The following is a 19,094-nucleotide window of genomic DNA, read 5'->3' on the forward strand; positions in this document are numbered from 1 at the left end:
TAGTATCAATAATCTTTGTGGGTGAATCTTTTCACACTTAAAATTCATAATTATAATTTGAAATTATTAATTTCAAACTGTGGAAGGATTAGATTAAATTACTAGGAAAAAAGGGCCCTAATTAGATCATGGTTTTATGTGTTCTATAAATCAAGTAGATGGATTATTCTTAGGTGAATGAACAGGCATTTCCTTCTTAATTGGTGCAAAGAGAGAAGTGTGAGCTTATTAGGTGTTTGATGAGAGGTAGAACAGAGAGGGACCTTGAGGGATTAACCATATGATCACCTTTCTTTTACATTAATGTGGCTAGCAATGGCCAGCACTACATGGAGTGTTGGAAAGTTATGAAGGTTTGAAAAAATAACTGAAAAAGAAGCAAAGGTGTATTTGAGGGGTAGGTAAGCAAAATTGAGCACCGCACTGTGGTATAGTCAGGCCCCATGGCTCCACGATCCTGTCTAAGCAGCAGGCTGCAGAACCAGCTAGAAAAGCCCATAGTGACTTAATCTGCAGTTTTGCTTTTGTAGGTCAGGTAGATAGCCTGCAAGGACAAATAGGGGTGCACAAGGGGGTGGAAGGTGGGAGAGCAGTGAGGTATGTAACATAAAGAAGGAAATAAAGGCAGGAAGGACCCATAAATAACATAAAGAATGAAAACATGGGGCCCCAAGAACGTGAGAGGGTAGAGAAAGGAGTGAGGGCTAAAAAGTGATAACATTGTGGTTAAAAATTAGGGGTTGAGACTTTAGAAGAAGAGCAGTTCTGCTCCACGTCAAGATTGCAGGGTACTGCCATGGGTTTTGTGAGCTAGGCTTCAGGCAAAACGTAACCATGGAACTATGCATCTAACTGTTGTCCTTGTAGATGTTTGGTGGTTGTGATGAGTTTAATGAAGAGGAAATGAGTGCCCTAGAAATCCCCTGTTGTGGACGAGGAGGTTGGTAGCTAGTAGTGGTAAAGAATGACGATGCTGGTAGAACTGGATGTTTAGAAAATGTTTTTGGAAGATAATGATGACTGTTTGGGGAAGTATAGATGAGCTTCTGGCATGCCAGAATTCAGCCAGCCTTTAACTTGAGATGCCAGGGCTGGTTGTGAAGTTGGGTGGTGGAGAAATGTCTCTGTAGATTGGGGAGGATGGAAATTTAAATACTGGAGTGAATTTTTTCCTAATAATCTTCCAGGGGGTCTGGGAGAAGGTAGAATACATGTATTCTCAGGTCTACGCTGCTTTCATGCAAGTGAACATAGAAAGATGAGGTGGAAAAATAGTTTCAGATTTTAGAGAATAAGTAAAAGACTATTTCACAGTTAAAATACTGGATTTTGCTTGGGTGGAGCTGCAAAAGTATGAGCTCAGGCTCCTGGGATTTTGAGTTGCCAAAGGCAGAAAGTCACACCTTGCAAAGTATAGTTGTTCAAGAAAAGGTCATCTGTTTCATCTTCAAGTCTAAGGTCCCTTTTCTCTTATGTTAAAACTGCCATCTCCCATTAGCTCCCTACTATTTTTTTTTTTTTAAGATTTATTTATTTATACAAGCACTGGGTACAGTCAGAAGCGCGGGAGGGTGAGAGAACTCACCAGAGCCAGAGCGGGGAGCAGAGCAGGCAGAAGGACCGAAGCACACTGCTGAGGGGAGCAGCGGGCGGCAGGAGAGGTCTGCGCGCCATGTGGGACCCTCCTCCGGGGGCCGGGGAGCAGCCGGGGATCTAACCGGCGCCGCAGAGTCTGCGGGCAGCTTCGCAACCCAGCGCTCAACCGCTGCGCCACCGGGGAGGCCCAGCTCCCTACTATTCTTAAAGAATTTTATTAGGTCTGTGAATTGGGAATTATGTCTGCAACTCTGATCTACTAATTTTTCGCAGATATTACAAGAGCAGTAGGGTACGATGGAATAAATGGTGGATTTAGAATCAAGAATAAGCTTATAGGGCCTCCCCGGTGGCACAACTGGTTGAGCTGCCCGCAGCCTCTGCAGCGGGGATTCAGTTCCCGGCTGGCCAGGGAGAAACCCACATGGTACAACAGACCTCTCCTGCCTCTCCTACTGCTCCCCTCAGCAGTGTCTTCGGTCTGTCTGCCTGTTCTGCTCCCCGCTCTGTCTCTGGTGAATTCTCTCACCCTTCTGCACCTCCGGTCCATATCCCAGTTCTTGTATAAATAAATAAATCTTAAAAAAAAGGAATAAGCTTATAAACAATTTTAATTAAATGAGTAAACAATTGCATAAACTAAACACAAGGTTAGGTAGATAATGAACATATCTAGAAACACCTTCACAGGAGGATTGAGAGAGATCTTAGTTGGGACAAATGCTTTCAGAGGAATAAGAGGTAGAAACAATCATTTTATTTAAAAAATTATTGAGGTAATAGAAATAATTTGTTAGATTCTAGTTTTAAATTTGTGATGTTCAGAACCGAGTGTTGCGTGGTGCAGACACATATTGACTAACCTGAGTTTCTCTAGCAAAGCACTCAGCATCATTATAGCTTATTCCAGTATTCTGAAGGGATTTTAACCCAAAACAATTCACAGCTTCTTTTGAGTTTTTCTTCATTCTAATGTTTACTGTTTTTCTTTTTACTGAAAAATGTGTATATGTACTTTAGTATTTATTATGTGCAACACTTGCTAACCTTAATCTTAAATCTGAATTTTCTTTTTTATCCTATCTCTTTTTTTCTTGGCTCTACCTATTAGGTCCTTTAGCTTAATCATCCATGTCTCCTTCTACTAGATTGTTTCGCTAAGAACTCTGTAAGGCACACAGTGAAACTGATTCGAATTTTACAGCCCTGGTGATTTTCCTTCTGGTGTACTACCAAGAAAATGCTCTCGCACAACAAGCTGATGAATCATTTTGCAGGGCTATGGTATTTGAAAAATGAGGTAGGATCGTGAACACAGAAATGTTTCCTAAATATCATGAGGATAATACAACCATAAAATAAAATCATCAGTGTTAGCTTTGGTCTCTGATAAAAGTAATATATTTTGATTGTTTTAGCAAATTGAGTTCCCCAGAGCACATTCATTTGTTCTTGTAAATTTTACTTCTGTAAATTTTCATTGCTTGTTCTGAAAGCTGGCTAAAATTGCTCAGCACCTGCTGTTACGTGTCTGGCATTGTCCTGGGGGCCTTACACCTGTTAGGCCATTAAATCATCACAGCAGGCTTGTAAGTAGGTTTAGATTCTCCTATTTTACTAAAAGAGATGGAAGCTGAGTGTATTGAAATAACTTTTCTTGTGCCTCCCAGCTAGTAAGGCTCAAAGCTGGAATTAGACTCCTGTTTGTTCAACTCTAACTATAGCAGGCTTAATTGGAGACAGACATGGGAATGTATTAAGGCTTCATTTTGTATTTAGACATTGATTTGGATGAAAAATGATGCCAACTGCTGTTGGTTGAGTTGGTGGGCTGTAGGGAATTACTTCACTTCAGTACTCAGTGCTGTCTCTGGCCAGGTCCCAGGCTTCTGTCATATAAGTACTGCCAGAGGAAAGGTTGCCTTGATCATCAATAATTTCATTTATGTGTTGTACAGCTCCACTGTATAAGGAATGAATTGTAGGAGAATAAATTCATATGGGGTTGTAGTGCATATTTACCCAGGCTGTTTGAGGCATGGTTATTTTATCTTCTAAATCTTGGCATCTAATTCAGGACTGTGATTCCCAAAGCTGGCTCTTGGCTGGGATCCAACATCTGCCATTTGTCCCTGCCTTCCCTCCTTCCCTCCTCCCCACTGATATTTACTCATATTTTACTACTACAATAGCCTCCTAATCTGATCTGTCCCTTCAGTCTATTCTAAGTGTTGCCAGTCATCGTAATTTTTTTCAAAATGCAATTTCTGCCTTGAAATACTATTATGCTACATATTCTGTGACCCTTTTATATAACATTTGTGAGATGATAAATCTATGGATACGGAAACCATTAGTAGCTGCCTGGGGTTAGCGATATTGGGATGAAGGGAGACAGATAAGATTCTAGAGAAGGTAGTACAAGAGAAATCTTTGAATGATCAAATAGTTCTATTTGCCAAAGTGGATGCATGATAAAGGACATAGAGCAATATCCAAACCTTACACTAATGTCAGTTTACTGGATTTGCTATTGTATCAATAAGTACATAAGGTGTAAACCATGGTGGGGACTGTGTGAAGGATACATGAGACTTCCTGTACTATCTGTGCATTCACATCAACCTACAATTATTTAAAATAAAAGTGAAAGTTCCTTTGTCTGCCATGTTCATTATGTTTCATATTCTTTATTCCTCTTTGAATTAATCAGTCATCTGATTTTTTCCCTACCTAAATTTTATTTACATATATTCAATATTTAGCCTCTATCAGGGTATCAGAAATACTTAATTTCCCATCCTTTGCTTTCTGTTTTCTGTCTTATATTTAATGTGAACTTTGTGAGAACAACATAGCATTGGATCTGGTCTTTTCAATCCATTCTGGCCATTGTACTTTATCTTTTTTTAAAAGCATTTTTCTTGTTACAATATGTATCCTCAATTTTTCCTAAAGTTAGGATTATTTAGGATTAACTTTATACCATGTTGCATAAGATGTAAGGCCCTTATAACTGTCTTGGCCATTTAACCCCTCCCTGACATTATGCTATAATGGCCATGTGTATTACATTTACTTAGGTTATAAATCCCACAATGAGTGTTTGAATCTTTTGCTTTAAAATAGTCATATGTATCAACAACATTAAGGGAAAGTAGCTTTTTTGTATTCACAATTTCTGGTGATCTTCATTCTGGGTGGTTGTGTTTTTGATATTATTCAACCTGGAGATTCTTGTCTGGGATCTTTATACTTAAGATATGGTAAGAAAAAATGTCTACAGTGTACACTTCTCTGAAAGTTCTTTTATTTGTCTTCATTTTTGATAGATTCGAGGCCTGGACATAGTATTGTTGTTTCATGACTCTGTCCCTGGCCCCACCCCCAGCTCTGTCCTTGGGCCTCCATAGTTTCTTATGAAAACTCAGCATTGACTGTCATCATTCTTTCTTTCCCTGTATGTGACGCGTTGTCTTCTCTCCCGATGTCCTTATATTTGGTTTTCAGCATTTTCGCTGCTTTTATCCAGTTTGGGGTTGTCTGAGCATCTTCAGTTTGCACATCTATGTGCTTTCACCCCAAATGGGAAAACTTCATTATTCTTTTTTTCTTCAAATCCTGAAACTCTAATATGCTTCTTCATATTGGCTTTTCCTTTATATCCTTAAGTATATGTATAATAATGTTTAACATCACTGTGGCCTAGTCACTGAGGCCTTACTTTCTCTTTGTATAGATTAGAGCTTTTCTATTAGTTTATGTGTCAGGTAACTTTGGATTATATCAGATTAGGTTTTTGAATAATCGCTCCTTATGTTCCTTCAAAGAGAACTGATTTTTTTGTTGTTGTTTGGGTATTAACAGACAATTAATAGGGCTGAACTCATACCAAATTTTTATTTCTCTGTGGCAGGTCCACTGATTCGTTCAAAAAGCTCATGCTGAATATGTGCTGTATATCATGCATTAAAATAGGAAACTGCACTAAAATTACAAATAGATATGACCCTCACTTCAAGTGACTTGTATTTCAAATGATAGAGATAGGAAAGTGCAGGTAAGTATGACAGATTCCCAAGTGCCATATTAGATAAATGCATAGAGGTGGGTTTCTGAGAAAGGCTTTGTGAAATTGTTAAAATACAACTTTGATTATGATTATTGTTATTAATTAGAATTTTTATTGAGATAACGTTTATTTACAAGTGTATGTGACTTAAAAGCACAGGTTTACAACTTTTCATATGTATGTTACCACACCACACCTGCCACCAAAGCTCCAGTCATCTTCTGTCATAGTCCATTGTAAAAAATTATTTTTGAAACACTCCAACTCTTCTGAAAATAGGACTTATTATATAAATTGTTATATATAGTGTGAAAAGATTGGCTGATGAATAATAGTGACACTGTCATCATTTAGTTAATTCTTTGAAAAGGACATGTTTCAAAAACATAGCATATCGTGGGGAAGCGGCATTGAAAATAAATGTTTAAATTGTTGGCTGCCATTACTCCATAAAAGGAGAAAAGATGATTGCTAAAATCTGAGCAAATAATGAAAATGACAATAAATTAAAGAATTAAACATCACTGAGATAAAAAGACCCATCTATACTAAAAAAATATCACTACCGGAGAGAGATTTCAAAACTCATTTAACATTCATGGCTCTTAATGAGTATAACTTAACAATGTATCTTAAAAATCTGTAAGTTTACTATGTCATATATGTTAAATATCTGTAATTCCCCTGCGTCAAATATCAGAGTGGTTTTATAATCCAAGTTGGATATTACTGGTGTATACTTACATCTGTATAAATGAATGGATAACATAAAGTTGGTTTTTATTTTTCAGAGCATATCTACCCTACCAGTAACTTGAACTGTTTCTCTTTTTTTCCTGTTTTAACAGTGTATCCTATTCAGTACATGTATCTGAAGATTACCCAGGTATGATTTTTTGTTTGCTAAAATAATCATGTTATCACTCCTGTGAATGCTTTTTGCTTTTGGAGATATAAAATATGCATTAGCATATCAAGGAATGGAGCATTGGCAGGGGAACACCTAAAAGACAGAGAAGAACTAACTGTGGATTGTATATGAGGTTCATGTCCTATCCTGAGATACTGTCAAGAATCAAAAATTGTTTCACAGCGAAAAGAATTGCAAATGTTAACTGCTTGTATTTCACATATACATAGTTGACTCCAGTTTTGTTATTCAAATCTATCCCTTTTTTTCACATACTGTGTATAATTGGGGTCATTTTTTTTGTATAAAATGACTAGATTGCTGTAAGTAACTTGGATAATATGTACTTTGAGTATTAAAACAATTAGTCTATAATTAGTCTATAAAAGTTATGTGACCCCACATGATAGTTTCAATCTATATGTGCATATTCCAGTGAAAAATAAAGAATATCTAAAGTTGTTGGTTGTGGAACATTTGGTCTTTCACAATGTAAAATTAATAGGTAAGAATATAACAGTGAAACTTTTTGGAAGGCAAATTTGACAAGAGCAAATGCAAAACAAAAATAATCACAGGGATGTGAAAGATTATCGATGAATACTATAAAAACCTTTTTTTAAAAATTGGACATTTCACCAATATAATGGACTTTCAAGCAGAACACCTTTGAAAAATGACTAAGAAACAGAAAAACAAAAAAGAAAAAAGCATAATCATGGCGACTTTTTTAAGGTTGGTTCTATGGTAAAAGTTTCAAATAACAGTAGTAGCTAAAATAAAGGGCCTTCCTTCATTTTTCAAAGACTATGTATAATGAAACAGTTCCTAAAACAATTCTATGCAGTTGTTACCATAACACCCCCATTTTACAGATGAACAATGTCATTGCTTAGCAAGAGGAAGAGCTGGGATTTGAACCCAATATTGCAGGGCGTGTGGACTATAGCACCTGACACACTAACATCTTGCATGCACACAACTGTCTTTACCACGTGTCCTGAAATATGGTACTAGGTCCACAAACACTTGTGCATAGAAAGCAGAATGCAAGATCACCACCAATCTGTTCTCCTTTAAACAAGGTAAACAAACGCCTTTATTTTGTGCCCTGGTGCAAGTTATCTGGACGCACTATCATCTCATGAGTGCCCAGGACGTGCACGCCAGCATTTAGGCCACGTTAATTTGAAGTTATAAACAAGATATTTATCCCCATGGTTTTTCTTACTGATGATATTGATAATTTTTTCTTGAACAGAAGATCAGATATGACTTGATTTATTTACTCCAGGAAAAAAAGCATAATGCACAAGTTTGTTGTATGTGAAGAATTGCAAATTTTAACTGCTTGAATTTCACAAATATATAGTTGACTCCAGTTTTGTTATTCAAATCTATCCATTTTTTTCACATACTGTGTATAATTGGGGTCATATTTTTTTGTGTAAAATGACTAGATTGCTATAAGTAACTTGGATAATATGTACTTTGAGTATTAAAACAATTAATGTGATAGGCAGATATAAAACTTCTTTAGCATTCAATCTAAGTATTTTTCATGGCAGCTTGCATTACACTTTTAATCTTTTGATAAGATCAAGTGTTATATATTAAAATTTTAAATTTCATAAATTAAAAACTCCCCTACAATTATTTTCTTATGATCTCTGTGTTAGCATAAGTATTCTTACAAAACTATTGGGTGATATTTTTTCTTTTTTTTTTTTTTTATTTAATTATACAAGCACTGGGTACAGTCAGAAGTGTGGAAGGGTGAGAGAATTCACCAGAGCCAGAGTGGGGAGCAGAGCAGGCAGAAGGACCGAAGTACACTGCTGAGGGGAGCAGCGGGCGGCAGGAGAGGTCTGCTCGCCATGTGGGACCCTCCTCCGGTGGCCAGGGAGCAGCCGGGGATCGAACTGGCGCTGCAGAGGCTGCGGGCAGTTTCGCCACCCAGCGCTCAACCGCTGCACTACTGGGGAGGCCCTGGGTGATATTTTTTCAAGGGAGAGTTAATTATCCACTTCAATATATGCCTTATTTTACTAGTAGTATAAAAAGTATCTTAGACAGACTTTATTGGAAGAAACAAGACAAGAAATTTTATAAGGAAATTTTATTTATTAGTAGACAGTTACCCATAGCCTTCCACGTTTGATGCTGAGTGTTTGCTAAGTATGATAAGAAAATAAAAGCCCCACTATTTACTGTACATGTTTTAACTATTGCTCATCTCATTTGAAGCAGATCCTCATGAGGTCAGCCAGTAGAGGTACAGGACTTTAAGCCAGGATGATAGAAATAATGTCACAAATAAAAGCCCAACTTGAAGACCTTGAGTTAGCCTGTAGCTATGGAACTATGGTAAATGCCTTCAGTAAACCAATGAACCATATGTTTAGCTCCCTCTTGTGGCCAAGAGGCATTATTCTGGCTTTTTCTCACAGTTTGGCAACCCCACTTGGAAATATAATATGCAAAAATAGTGATTTTAAGATTAAATATTGGTTCTCATTTGTGCTTTTTTTTAATAAAATAGAACGTCCTTCCTGAAATAAGTTTATAGTGAATTTCCAATATAATTTCATTTCTAGAAAGACGAGTGTGAATAAAACACAAGGATAAGAGAGGGACATTCTGGGATAGACTTTTTAATTGGTTGACAGAACCAATATGCTGTATATTAAGTATTTCCTCATATATAATTGAATTGGTTCTAAATGCCAAACTCCGTACAGACAGAACAGAGGTTATCTTAACATTTTATGCTTGAAGAAATATGCTGAACGAGGTTAAGTAATGTATCCCAAGGACAACTTAGTTTGGTGGTAAAACCAAGTCTTTAATTCAGTTCTGCTTCCTATCATTTCTGGGGAAGAAGCAGTCATAATATTTTTATTGAGCTTTCTTCAAAGTGAATATCACTATGGTAATATTTTCCCCATTATTAAATTTTAATCCACATTTATTTGTACTGAGTTCAGTTAATATGCTTGATTTCTCTGAAGGACATTATTATATAAAAACAATCTGTTTGCTTTTTCTATACCCGTATTCATATCTGTGTTCTATTCTACCCTTACACTGACTAGACCTTCCAAAATAATCTTTAATATAGATATGAAAGTTGGCAGCTTTGACCATTTGCATAAAATAAGTGAGCATGTTTCCAATTGGCTTTCAGAAAAGGAAGTATCATTCGTTTTCTCATTACCAAGCTGCATTTTTGTCTTTTCTAAAGAGTGAGTAATAAATCTTTATCAAATGCTTCTTTTGATATCAGTTGATGTTATGTGCTTCCTGCATATTCTGTGACAAGTTATATTAATAGACATCAAACATCTTTTCTTTTTTTTTTTTTTTTTTTGGTGGGACCCTTGCCAGCGGCCGGATAACGAACCGGCGCAGCAGAGGCTGCGGGCAGCCTCACAGCCCAGTGCTCAACCGCTGCACCACCGGGGAGGCCCATATTAACAGATATCTTAATGTTGAGCTATACAAATTATATATATATATATATATATATATAGTTATATAGTTATATTCTTCATTGGTAGTGACTTCAAGTTGTTGAAGGAATTAAGCTATACCTTTAAGCAAATCATTCTGAACCTGGTGGTTTTTTTTTGTTTTTTTTTTAAGGTTGGTTTGGTTCTATGGTAATTGCCACATTTTTCTGCCATGATCATGCTTTTTTCTTTTTTGTTTTTCTGTTTCTTAGTCATTTTTCAAAGGTGTTCTGCTTGAAAGCCCATTATATTGGTGAACTGTCCAATTTTTAAAAAAAGGTTTTTATAGTATTCACCTATAATCTTTCACATCCCTGTGATTATTTTTGTTTTGCATTTGCTCTTGTCAAATTTGTCTTCCAAAAAGTTTGCCTTATTTAAAAAATTCTTTCAATTAGCTCTTTTTTATGCCTGTAATGTCTAAATGCAGTAATCTTGGTAGTACCTTTATTAATTCCTTCTGCTAATGGTCCTTAAACTTCCCCTACCCATTCCTTTTCCTGGAGTAGCTAGTATAACTTAGTGATTAGCTTGTCATCTAAGTTTGAGAATATGGGGTTTTCTTTGCCCTGTGGAAATGTATCATCTTAATCCTCCAAATTCAGGGTTATGTCCTTCCTGTTTTATTTCCCTGGGAACAAATTTATAATTTAAATCTATTAAATAACATTGAAATTCCTTTCATAATTTATTATTGTGAAAATGAAAATTTAGAGGGTCTTTATGGAGTGCTAGATATATAATTTACATAATATCATGAATATTAATAAAATATTAAATGCACCATTGACACTCCAAATAAAGTGACAAAATAACAGGAACCTTTTGGGTTACTGGTACTTCTTAGTGGGTTTTATATTGTACACAGTTTTTTGTTTATTAGAGGTAAGGGATCCGAGAATAGGTGTGTGGTTTTTACAAGGTATTTGTAATAGTTGAGTGACAGGTTTTTTTTGTATAAAGAAATAATACAGCATTAAGGTTTGGATTCAGACATTTTCACTACTTACTACCTCTGTAGTTACTTAAACAAGAAATTACTTGATTTCTCTGAGCCTTGGCTTCCTCATCTTTAAAAAGAGGGACAGTAATTGCTTGGCTTGGGGGTGCCACGAATGGCGTGTATACATTAGTGTGACTAACCAGAATACAATACAAAACCAATATTATTTATCAATGTAATTTTTGTTAAATTTCACACTCATGAACACTGGAATGATTTGGCTTAATTTTGTTCCATTTGATAGATAGAATAAAAGTAACAATTTAAGAAATGATTTTTCAGAACTCTTCTCCCCAGTTTTCCACGAAAGTCCTGCTAATGCTTACAAGCCTGGTAGGGATGGGAAGAGAAAGTACTGATATTGTTAATGGCCTTTAACAAAGACCTAGAGGTCTCTATTAACACCTGCTTGTTAAATACTCTAAATATCCACGGAAGTTTAGAGAAAAATTGGCACTCTAGAATCAAGTGGGAGCCTTCCAGTGAATTTGAATTTGAACACATTCTATTCTGTCACTGACTCATTGTGTTACCTTAAATGCATCTTACTCTTTTTATGCCCTACTGTCCCATCTTTAACATGGATGATGTTATGATTACAAAATAGTTTGAGGAAGATTTAGAATTAATTATTTAAACAATGAAGTAAAAAAAAAAATCCCATAGAATCTATTCGTACAACTGAGATGATCCTCAGAGATCTTCAGCACAGAGCCTGGCTTAGGGTAAAAGGAATCAACAGCTATTTGGTAGCAGGGTCTAGATTGGATATGCTTTCTCTACACTCTTATATTTCTATTCTTTGCTTGGGTATACCTTTATGCTCTGGCCTATTATATTGTAATGAGAATTTAATAGATGTTGTCATGATACCTGAAAAATGTTTGGCTTGGATAAATTCAGCCAAAAGAAATTAAAAGTATTCTAATACCTAAATACTAATCAAACATAAGCTGTAAAAAAATTTCATAGAAAATGTGAAGTTTGAATGCATAGTGCTATTTTTTTAACATTATGCAACATGCGTTCACCAAATTATATTCCTTTGAATCAAATCTCACTGCCTTCTAGTATCAACACTTTCAGTACACCATTTGACCTTTAATTTGAGTTTTTCACTTTCCTGTTACCTTAAACATTAAGTCCAATTTATTTGCCTCTTGATGCGTTAGTGAAATCCTCACCATTCTATGACACTGAGCAATTGCATGAAACTCTGTCGATTCATGGATTTTTCTGGATCACCCATACCAGTTAGCTGGTGGGCAGCTGTTACTTCTTTTGCTTTTAATGCTCTCTTTGAGTACACCATTATTCCAGAAGTTTTCTTAAAGGAATCGCTGTGGACAGGGAAATTAACCTGATTCACTAGCAAAGATCTTTGAATCAATAAGAATCTGACTGAGGGTTTAAGAAATTAAAACACTGGCTTTATATTGTTTATTTATTCAATTAAAATTAGGTAACTTTGGTTTATAACACTGTATGTGATTCAGAGTTAGAGGAACACACTTCTTCAGATGTATGTCACCACAGCACACCCGCCATCAAGGCACCCCAGCCTTCTACCATATCCATCGGTAGGAGTTGCTTCCGCACTTTGCTCTTCACCTCACACTCCCCCTCCTTCACTGGTAGCCTCAATTCTACAGTCAGATTTCTAGGGTTTGTTAATTGTTTTTGTCTGATTCTTTGTTTTGTTTCTCTATATTCCATATCTAAGCAAAACCAATGAACAGAGGAGTGCAAATATTACTTTGAATTAGCGTTTTCTCATTCTTCTGGTAGATACCTGGGAGTGGAGTTGCAGAATCATAAGGTAGATCTATTTTTAATATTTTGAGAAACCCCCACACTATTTTCCATAAGGGTTGGACTAGTTCGCGTTCCCACTGGAAAGTTTCCTTTTTCTCCACACCCTGGCTGAGAGTTGTTGTTTCTTGACTTTTTGATATGGGTCATTCTCACAGGTGTGAGATGATATCTCACTGTGGTTTTGATTTGTTCTTCCCTCATGATAGGTGGCACTGAACTTTTTTTCACATACCTGTTGGCCACCTGTGTGTCTTTTTTAGAGAAGTATCTATTTAGCACTTCTGCCCAGTTTGTAATTAGGTTATTGTTGTCATTTTGTTGAGTTGTATGAGTTCTTTATAGGTCTTGAAATAACGGTTTCTTGCCAGATACATGCTATTTTTCTCAGATATTTTCTCTCACCCAGTAGGTATGTGTTTGTTTTCTTTTACTGTGCAGAAGCTGTTTAGTTTGATGTGGTATTATTAGTTTATATTCACTTTTAAAACACTGACTTTAATAGGGGGGTTGGAACCTTACATGAAAGGTTGTGGTCAAAGTTTCAACTGATCTGGGGAGGCAGAAATTAAAATAAATTTACATTATATCTGTGTCTTAATCTGTGGTCTCAATTGGTAAACATGAAATCTCACATACTCCTTGATGTTACTTAAAAAGTAAATGAGGCACATTTGTAATTAAAACAAAGTAATGAGGCAAATCCATTTTGCTTCAAATTTAATACCCCACACCCTCCTCCACTCTCTATTCCTGCAGACATACCCACCTTCCTTAATAACTTTTAAAACCTTCTATCTATTGAAGGTCTTTTGAGGCTGCACTGTAAATACTTATCACTATCATTTACTTATTATTCTGGGTCTAAAAAACAATGCAGATGTTTCTTTGGAAATTAAATAATGACTTAGATATCTATCAATTACAGTGTGTCACTGTACTGACACAATATTATGAAAACTTGCCTCAAGATCTTTTATTGTGTGTTCAATCAGTTGCCTGAACATTAACTTCCCTTAGCAGAAACTCATATAATGTTCTATTATTTGTTGGAACTGTTTCATACTTTATTTTTACATCATGGATGAGTGTATTTTAGGGCCATTGTTAATGAATTGGTGTTTGTGGAGTAGCTGTCTCACAGATGCCCTGTAATCATCGGTGAGAATAAACAGCTTTGTGTTGTATTACCATATACTTGAAGATACATAGTGATCAGGGGAAAAAAATCCTAAATTTAATAAAATATTGTAGTTTTTTCCAGGGGTGACAAATAATGAATAAGTAACATAAAAAAAAATCTACAGGATAGTTTATTGTTCTGTGCATACATATAGTATTGTTTAGATGAAATGAAATCATGGAGAAAGGACTGTTGTGAAAGTTTATATCAATTAAAATATATATTAGAGAAATAGGGGAGGTATGATTTACAACAAAATCTTCAACCCAGATCCTTGAATGAGTTGACGTTGAATCTTTATTTTGTACCAAGTGCTCTTATTTACCTTTGTCCCTCCATTCACTAACCATACTTCCTGTCATAGGTAATGATAATTGGAAGGACCCTGCTCAGTTAGTTGGTGTTGAGTGATTCTATCCAAATGATTCCTTGCCACATGGGCTTTTAGAGAGGTATTTGGATAATCTCTGTCCAGAGTGTATATTTCTCTAGAAGTTGTAAACATATTCAAAGAAGCCATTTACAATTAACTCACATTATGCATTTCACCATTTTTTCTGAGATTACTCACGACAGTAGTGTATTTCATGAGTGCTGAGGGCAATGTCAATATAACATCATTATTTTTAAAATTATTTTTATTTATGTACATTTATTTTGTTTTCAAGTTACGGTGTCCTTAATTGTCCATATTTCTTTGCAGATAATACATATGTGTCAAGTTCAGAAAATGATGAAGATGTATTAGTTACTACAGAGCCAATTCCAGTTATTTTTCATCGAATAGCAACGGGTAATGAGAATGCAGTGTTTTTTTTATACTTGGTCATTATTTCCGTTTCTTTTTTTTTTTTTAAAGATTTATTTATTTATGCATACAAGAGCTGGAGCACAGGCCAGAGATGCAGGGGAGTGAGAGGATCCACCAGAGACAGAGTGGGGAGCAGAACAGGCAGATCTCCTGAAATACACTGCTGAGGGGAGCAGCGGGCAAGACAGGAGAGGTCTGCTTCACCATGTGGGTTTCTCTCTGGCCGGCCAGGGATTGAACTTGTGCTGCAGAGGCTGCAGATTGCTTCATAGTGCGGTGCTTAACCCCTTGTGTTACCAGGGAGGCCCATTGGTTAATATTTTCTTAATTGTCAGTGAAAGTTCAATTTCAAGCGCATTTACTCAGATATGTTTTTGAAATTTGAAGTCTAAAACAATTTTTTTATACTAGGTTAATATTGTAGGTAGCTTTATTCATTTATTTTTTGTTTCTTTTAGCCTGTATTTATTTTAGCATCAAATCTGGATCTCTATATGTATTTTCAATCTGAAGTGTATTATTTTGTTTTCATCAGTTTTAAAGTGTCTAAATTTAAAGTTTTTTTTTTAAAGTCCAGTTTACATGTAGTATGTTGATATTTGCTGTTGTGAAGGTATTTTCATGCATAGTGACCTGCTAGACAAATTGAATATTTATTTTTTTAAAGATTAATTTTTATTTGTGCATACAATAACTGGGGTGTAGGGCAGAGGTGTGGGGCAGGTGAGAGGATTTACCAGAGACAGAGTGGGGAGAGAACAGGCAGATTTACTGAAATACACAACTGAGGGGAGCAGCGGATGAGACAGGAGAAATTTGCTGAGCCATGCCTCTGGCCCAGGATCGAACTCATGCCACAGTGGCTGGCAATAGCTTGGTAGCGCTGAGACTTTAACCCCTGTGCCACCAGGGAGGCCCCCAAATTGAATATTGAAAAAGCATACTTAAGGCAATGTAGATCCCATGAAATACATAATAAGAGCTGAAGGGATCTGTGTAGTGGCACTTTACTTTGGCCATATTTTTATGAGCAATGAAAAATCAGTTTAGTTTGTATATTATGTAACTACTCAACATAATATGATTTCAAAATATCCCTTAATTCTGTTGCAAAGGAGAGAATTACCCAGAAGGTCTTTTTATGCTAAAACTTATGAATATTTTATAAATAGTATACTAAAAACTAAAATGATTTTTAATTATAACTTTCTTTCAGAATTAAGAAAAACAAATGACATTAACTGTTGCTTATCCATAAAATCCAAATTACAGAAGGAAAATGGGGAGGTATGTAAATTATATTTTATATTTCTTTGAAACAGATAGTTATATTTTACATTTATTATGTATTCGTAGTTAATATCATCAAGGCTATTTAGGTTAAAATTGTATTAGCAAGTGATTGAAGCTCAAGCTACTGACTTAGGGACTAATGTTGAAGGGGTAGTAGCCTGAAATTAACTTTGAGATTGAAACTCCCTTTAAAATAATAGAAAGAGCATCTGGCTTAAATCTAAGTAAACCTAACTTAACATCTGTGCTTTCATCAATTAATGTGGTTGACCGAGTTGGACTTACATAACTCACTGTAACTATACCTGGCTATACATAGTTTTGATGATACCGTCAAAATTTCATTAGTAAAAGATGCTCTCTTTAGCTAAAGTAGCATAGGATGTGGGTATAGTCTTACTATTATTGGCAAGAGTTTAAAAAAACAACTGCAGTGCACTCATCTGCTTTTCTCACCTTTAAAAACATTTACTTGAGTCTATAAATAAATACCAGGCCATTAAACAAACACGGTGAGTGCTGTGGGGCTGATAGTTGCACTCAGTACAACCCTTACTTCCTTTTAGTGTAACATTCATTATCCTCTTTATCCTGAGAAGAGTCTGACTGAGAGTCACTGATTCAGCAGTACTTTTGCCAAAAATCAAAAACGGGTAGCATTTAAAAAAAAACAAATTCCTTTTTCTAAGTTTTTTGTCTTCCTTCAGAATTTGAAATTTGGTCTGTAAATTTTAGGATGATTACAAATGATTGGATTTGTTGATTCCTGTATCTAGAAAGCTATCTAATTATGTCAGAGATAGGAATAAACCACTAAGCTACATTAGATGAATTTTCTTTGTTGCATTTTAGATACATAATGGATATGGTTTAGTGAATTAGAAATGAAATTTCAATTTCAAACATGCTTAATCAAATATCCTTTTGAAATATGAAATCTAAAACAAATAATTTTGTATTCTGAAAGTTCTGTTCATAATGTGATTCATTTTCCTAATTTGATTTTTATTTTGAATTCAGAGTGTCTTTTTTCACATCATTGTGCAGAACAGGCAGTGGAAGTGAGAACAATCTGATACATATGCTAAGGAACTTTTTAATAAAAAATTTAATCAGTATGAGCTTGTCAGAGGTTTCATAGCACAAAAGCAAAGTTGCAATTGATCACACACAGTTTTTTATATACACCAACTGTTAAACTGTATAACTTGCTCAGGATCAGCAAAATGGGGCTTTTAAAAAAGATGTACTTAGACCTGAACTCATCCACAAGCTTGCTTTAACTACCTTTCATTTTTGGTTTGTACTGCACAAAGTGTTTTTTATATATAATCTATATGATGTACACAAGATCTGCCTGGCATGTCATCTTTCTATTTTCCTTTCAAAAGGAGACAAGTTAGTTTCACCATTAAAATGGTTTTCTTACTCTATTTAATTCGAAGGAGTCAAGACAGAATAGCACAGTGGAAGAAGATTCTGAAGGTGATAATGATTCTGAAGAATTTTATTATGGAGGACAGGTAAGTAAACCAGGTTTTCCAAAATACCATTCTAGAAGTTAACAAAGGCTTTATGTGTCTTAGTGGAAATATTGCTTGTGATCTGAGAGAACTAGGTGTTGTTCAAGTCTCTGTACCTGACTAGGAAGCCTATAATTTATCTGTTTTTCTTTTTCTGCATATCAGAAATCAAGGTCACGTTTTTAGTTCTTTAGCTGTAATCACTTATTTACATGAAAGTTGTCATATATCATTACCGAGATTTTGTAAGCATCATTTTATAATGCTTTTGATTTTCACATTTCTTAAGCATATTGTGCTCCAATTAATGTTTGGAAATGATGCCACTTCTAACAAAAGCATGAGTTGTTCATTTTAAATAGAAGGTGATTAACCTTTTTAAAAGTTGAAAGGACCTCATTATTGAGCCTCCTCATTTTTCTATTTGTATTTTTTCCTTCCTTTTCTTGTTATACTAATGTAAAATGTTGAAAAATTGTTATAAAGGAACACCATAATTTAGAAATTATATTTTTAATATTTAATTATAAATTGTTTTTATAACATATACATGAAAACAGCATAGCCATGCATGCATATTTATATAATTATATACAGATGTACACATATATGAAGAATTCATTATATCTTTACATGATAAATCGGAGTTTTAAACTGAACAATTGATTTTTGAGTATAGTTAGATAAGATGACTTTTTCTGTGATCTCCTTGACTTTTTCTGTGAACTCCATGCCTTATAACATGGATGGTATAAAAGAAAGGTACTAAGTTAAGGAGGTATATCAAAATCAAAGTTGCTATGTAAAGAATGAAAGTCAACTTCAAGAAAATCTGTAATTTATCAAACATCTGGAAGGGAGTAGAAATCATCAATATAAATAAAACTAGTAAGTTTCTTCTGTCCAGAAAAAATTTCTAGCAATGTGATGGATATTCTTCCTAATGATTCTTTAACCACTGTAACACTTTACTAGTATGAAGTATAATGCTTCCGGTCTTGATTTAAATCTTACACAGGGGAAGTAAATGCTCTTCTTCAGACTAGATACTCAGTCTAGAAGTTTTTCATATTGTGTGTCTGACGCTTATTTTACTCTTTAACATTTACATTCATCATATCAAAATAACCTGATTTTACTTATTTAAACATAGTAAGTCACACAAGAATTTACAGGCTGATGTATATTTTTAGTTTTTTGATTCACTTCATCCCCCAGCCACATCTAAATCATACCCTTTCAACAGGTGAACTATGATGGGGAGCTGCACAAGCATCCACAGCTAGAAGCTGATCTGTCTGCAGTGAGAGAGATCTATGGGCCACATGCAGTTTCTCTCAGGTAACCGAATACCTTTGATAAATAAAAATTAAAGCTAT

The 19,094-nt window shown here is 35.1% G+C and overlaps 1 protein-coding gene across 2 annotated transcripts in view; it reads left to right on the plus strand.

Annotated features, from left to right (window-relative positions):
- PARP8 (poly(ADP-ribose) polymerase family member 8) overlaps positions 1-19,094 on the plus strand; it is a gene marked incomplete at both ends in the record, with an annotated part of 148,382 nt that overhangs the window by 71,051 nt on the left and 58,237 nt on the right. For both annotated transcript variants that reach the window (XM_084233209.1, XM_084233210.1), the window contains 5 exons: positions 6,517-6,554; positions 14,792-14,881; positions 16,116-16,186; positions 17,638-17,715; positions 18,962-19,056. In XM_084233209.1, the coding sequence (XP_084089335.1) occupies positions 6,517-6,554; positions 14,792-14,881; positions 16,116-16,186; positions 17,638-17,715; positions 18,962-19,056 (372 nt within the window). The remainder of the gene's footprint in view (positions 1-6,516; positions 6,555-14,791; positions 14,882-16,115; positions 16,187-17,637; positions 17,716-18,961; positions 19,057-19,094) is intronic.

This window comes from Talpa europaea, assembly GCF_964194135.1.
Source record: "Talpa europaea genome assembly, chromosome: 5".
NCBI classification, from domain to species: Eukaryota; Metazoa; Chordata; class Mammalia; order Eulipotyphla; family Talpidae; genus Talpa; species Talpa europaea.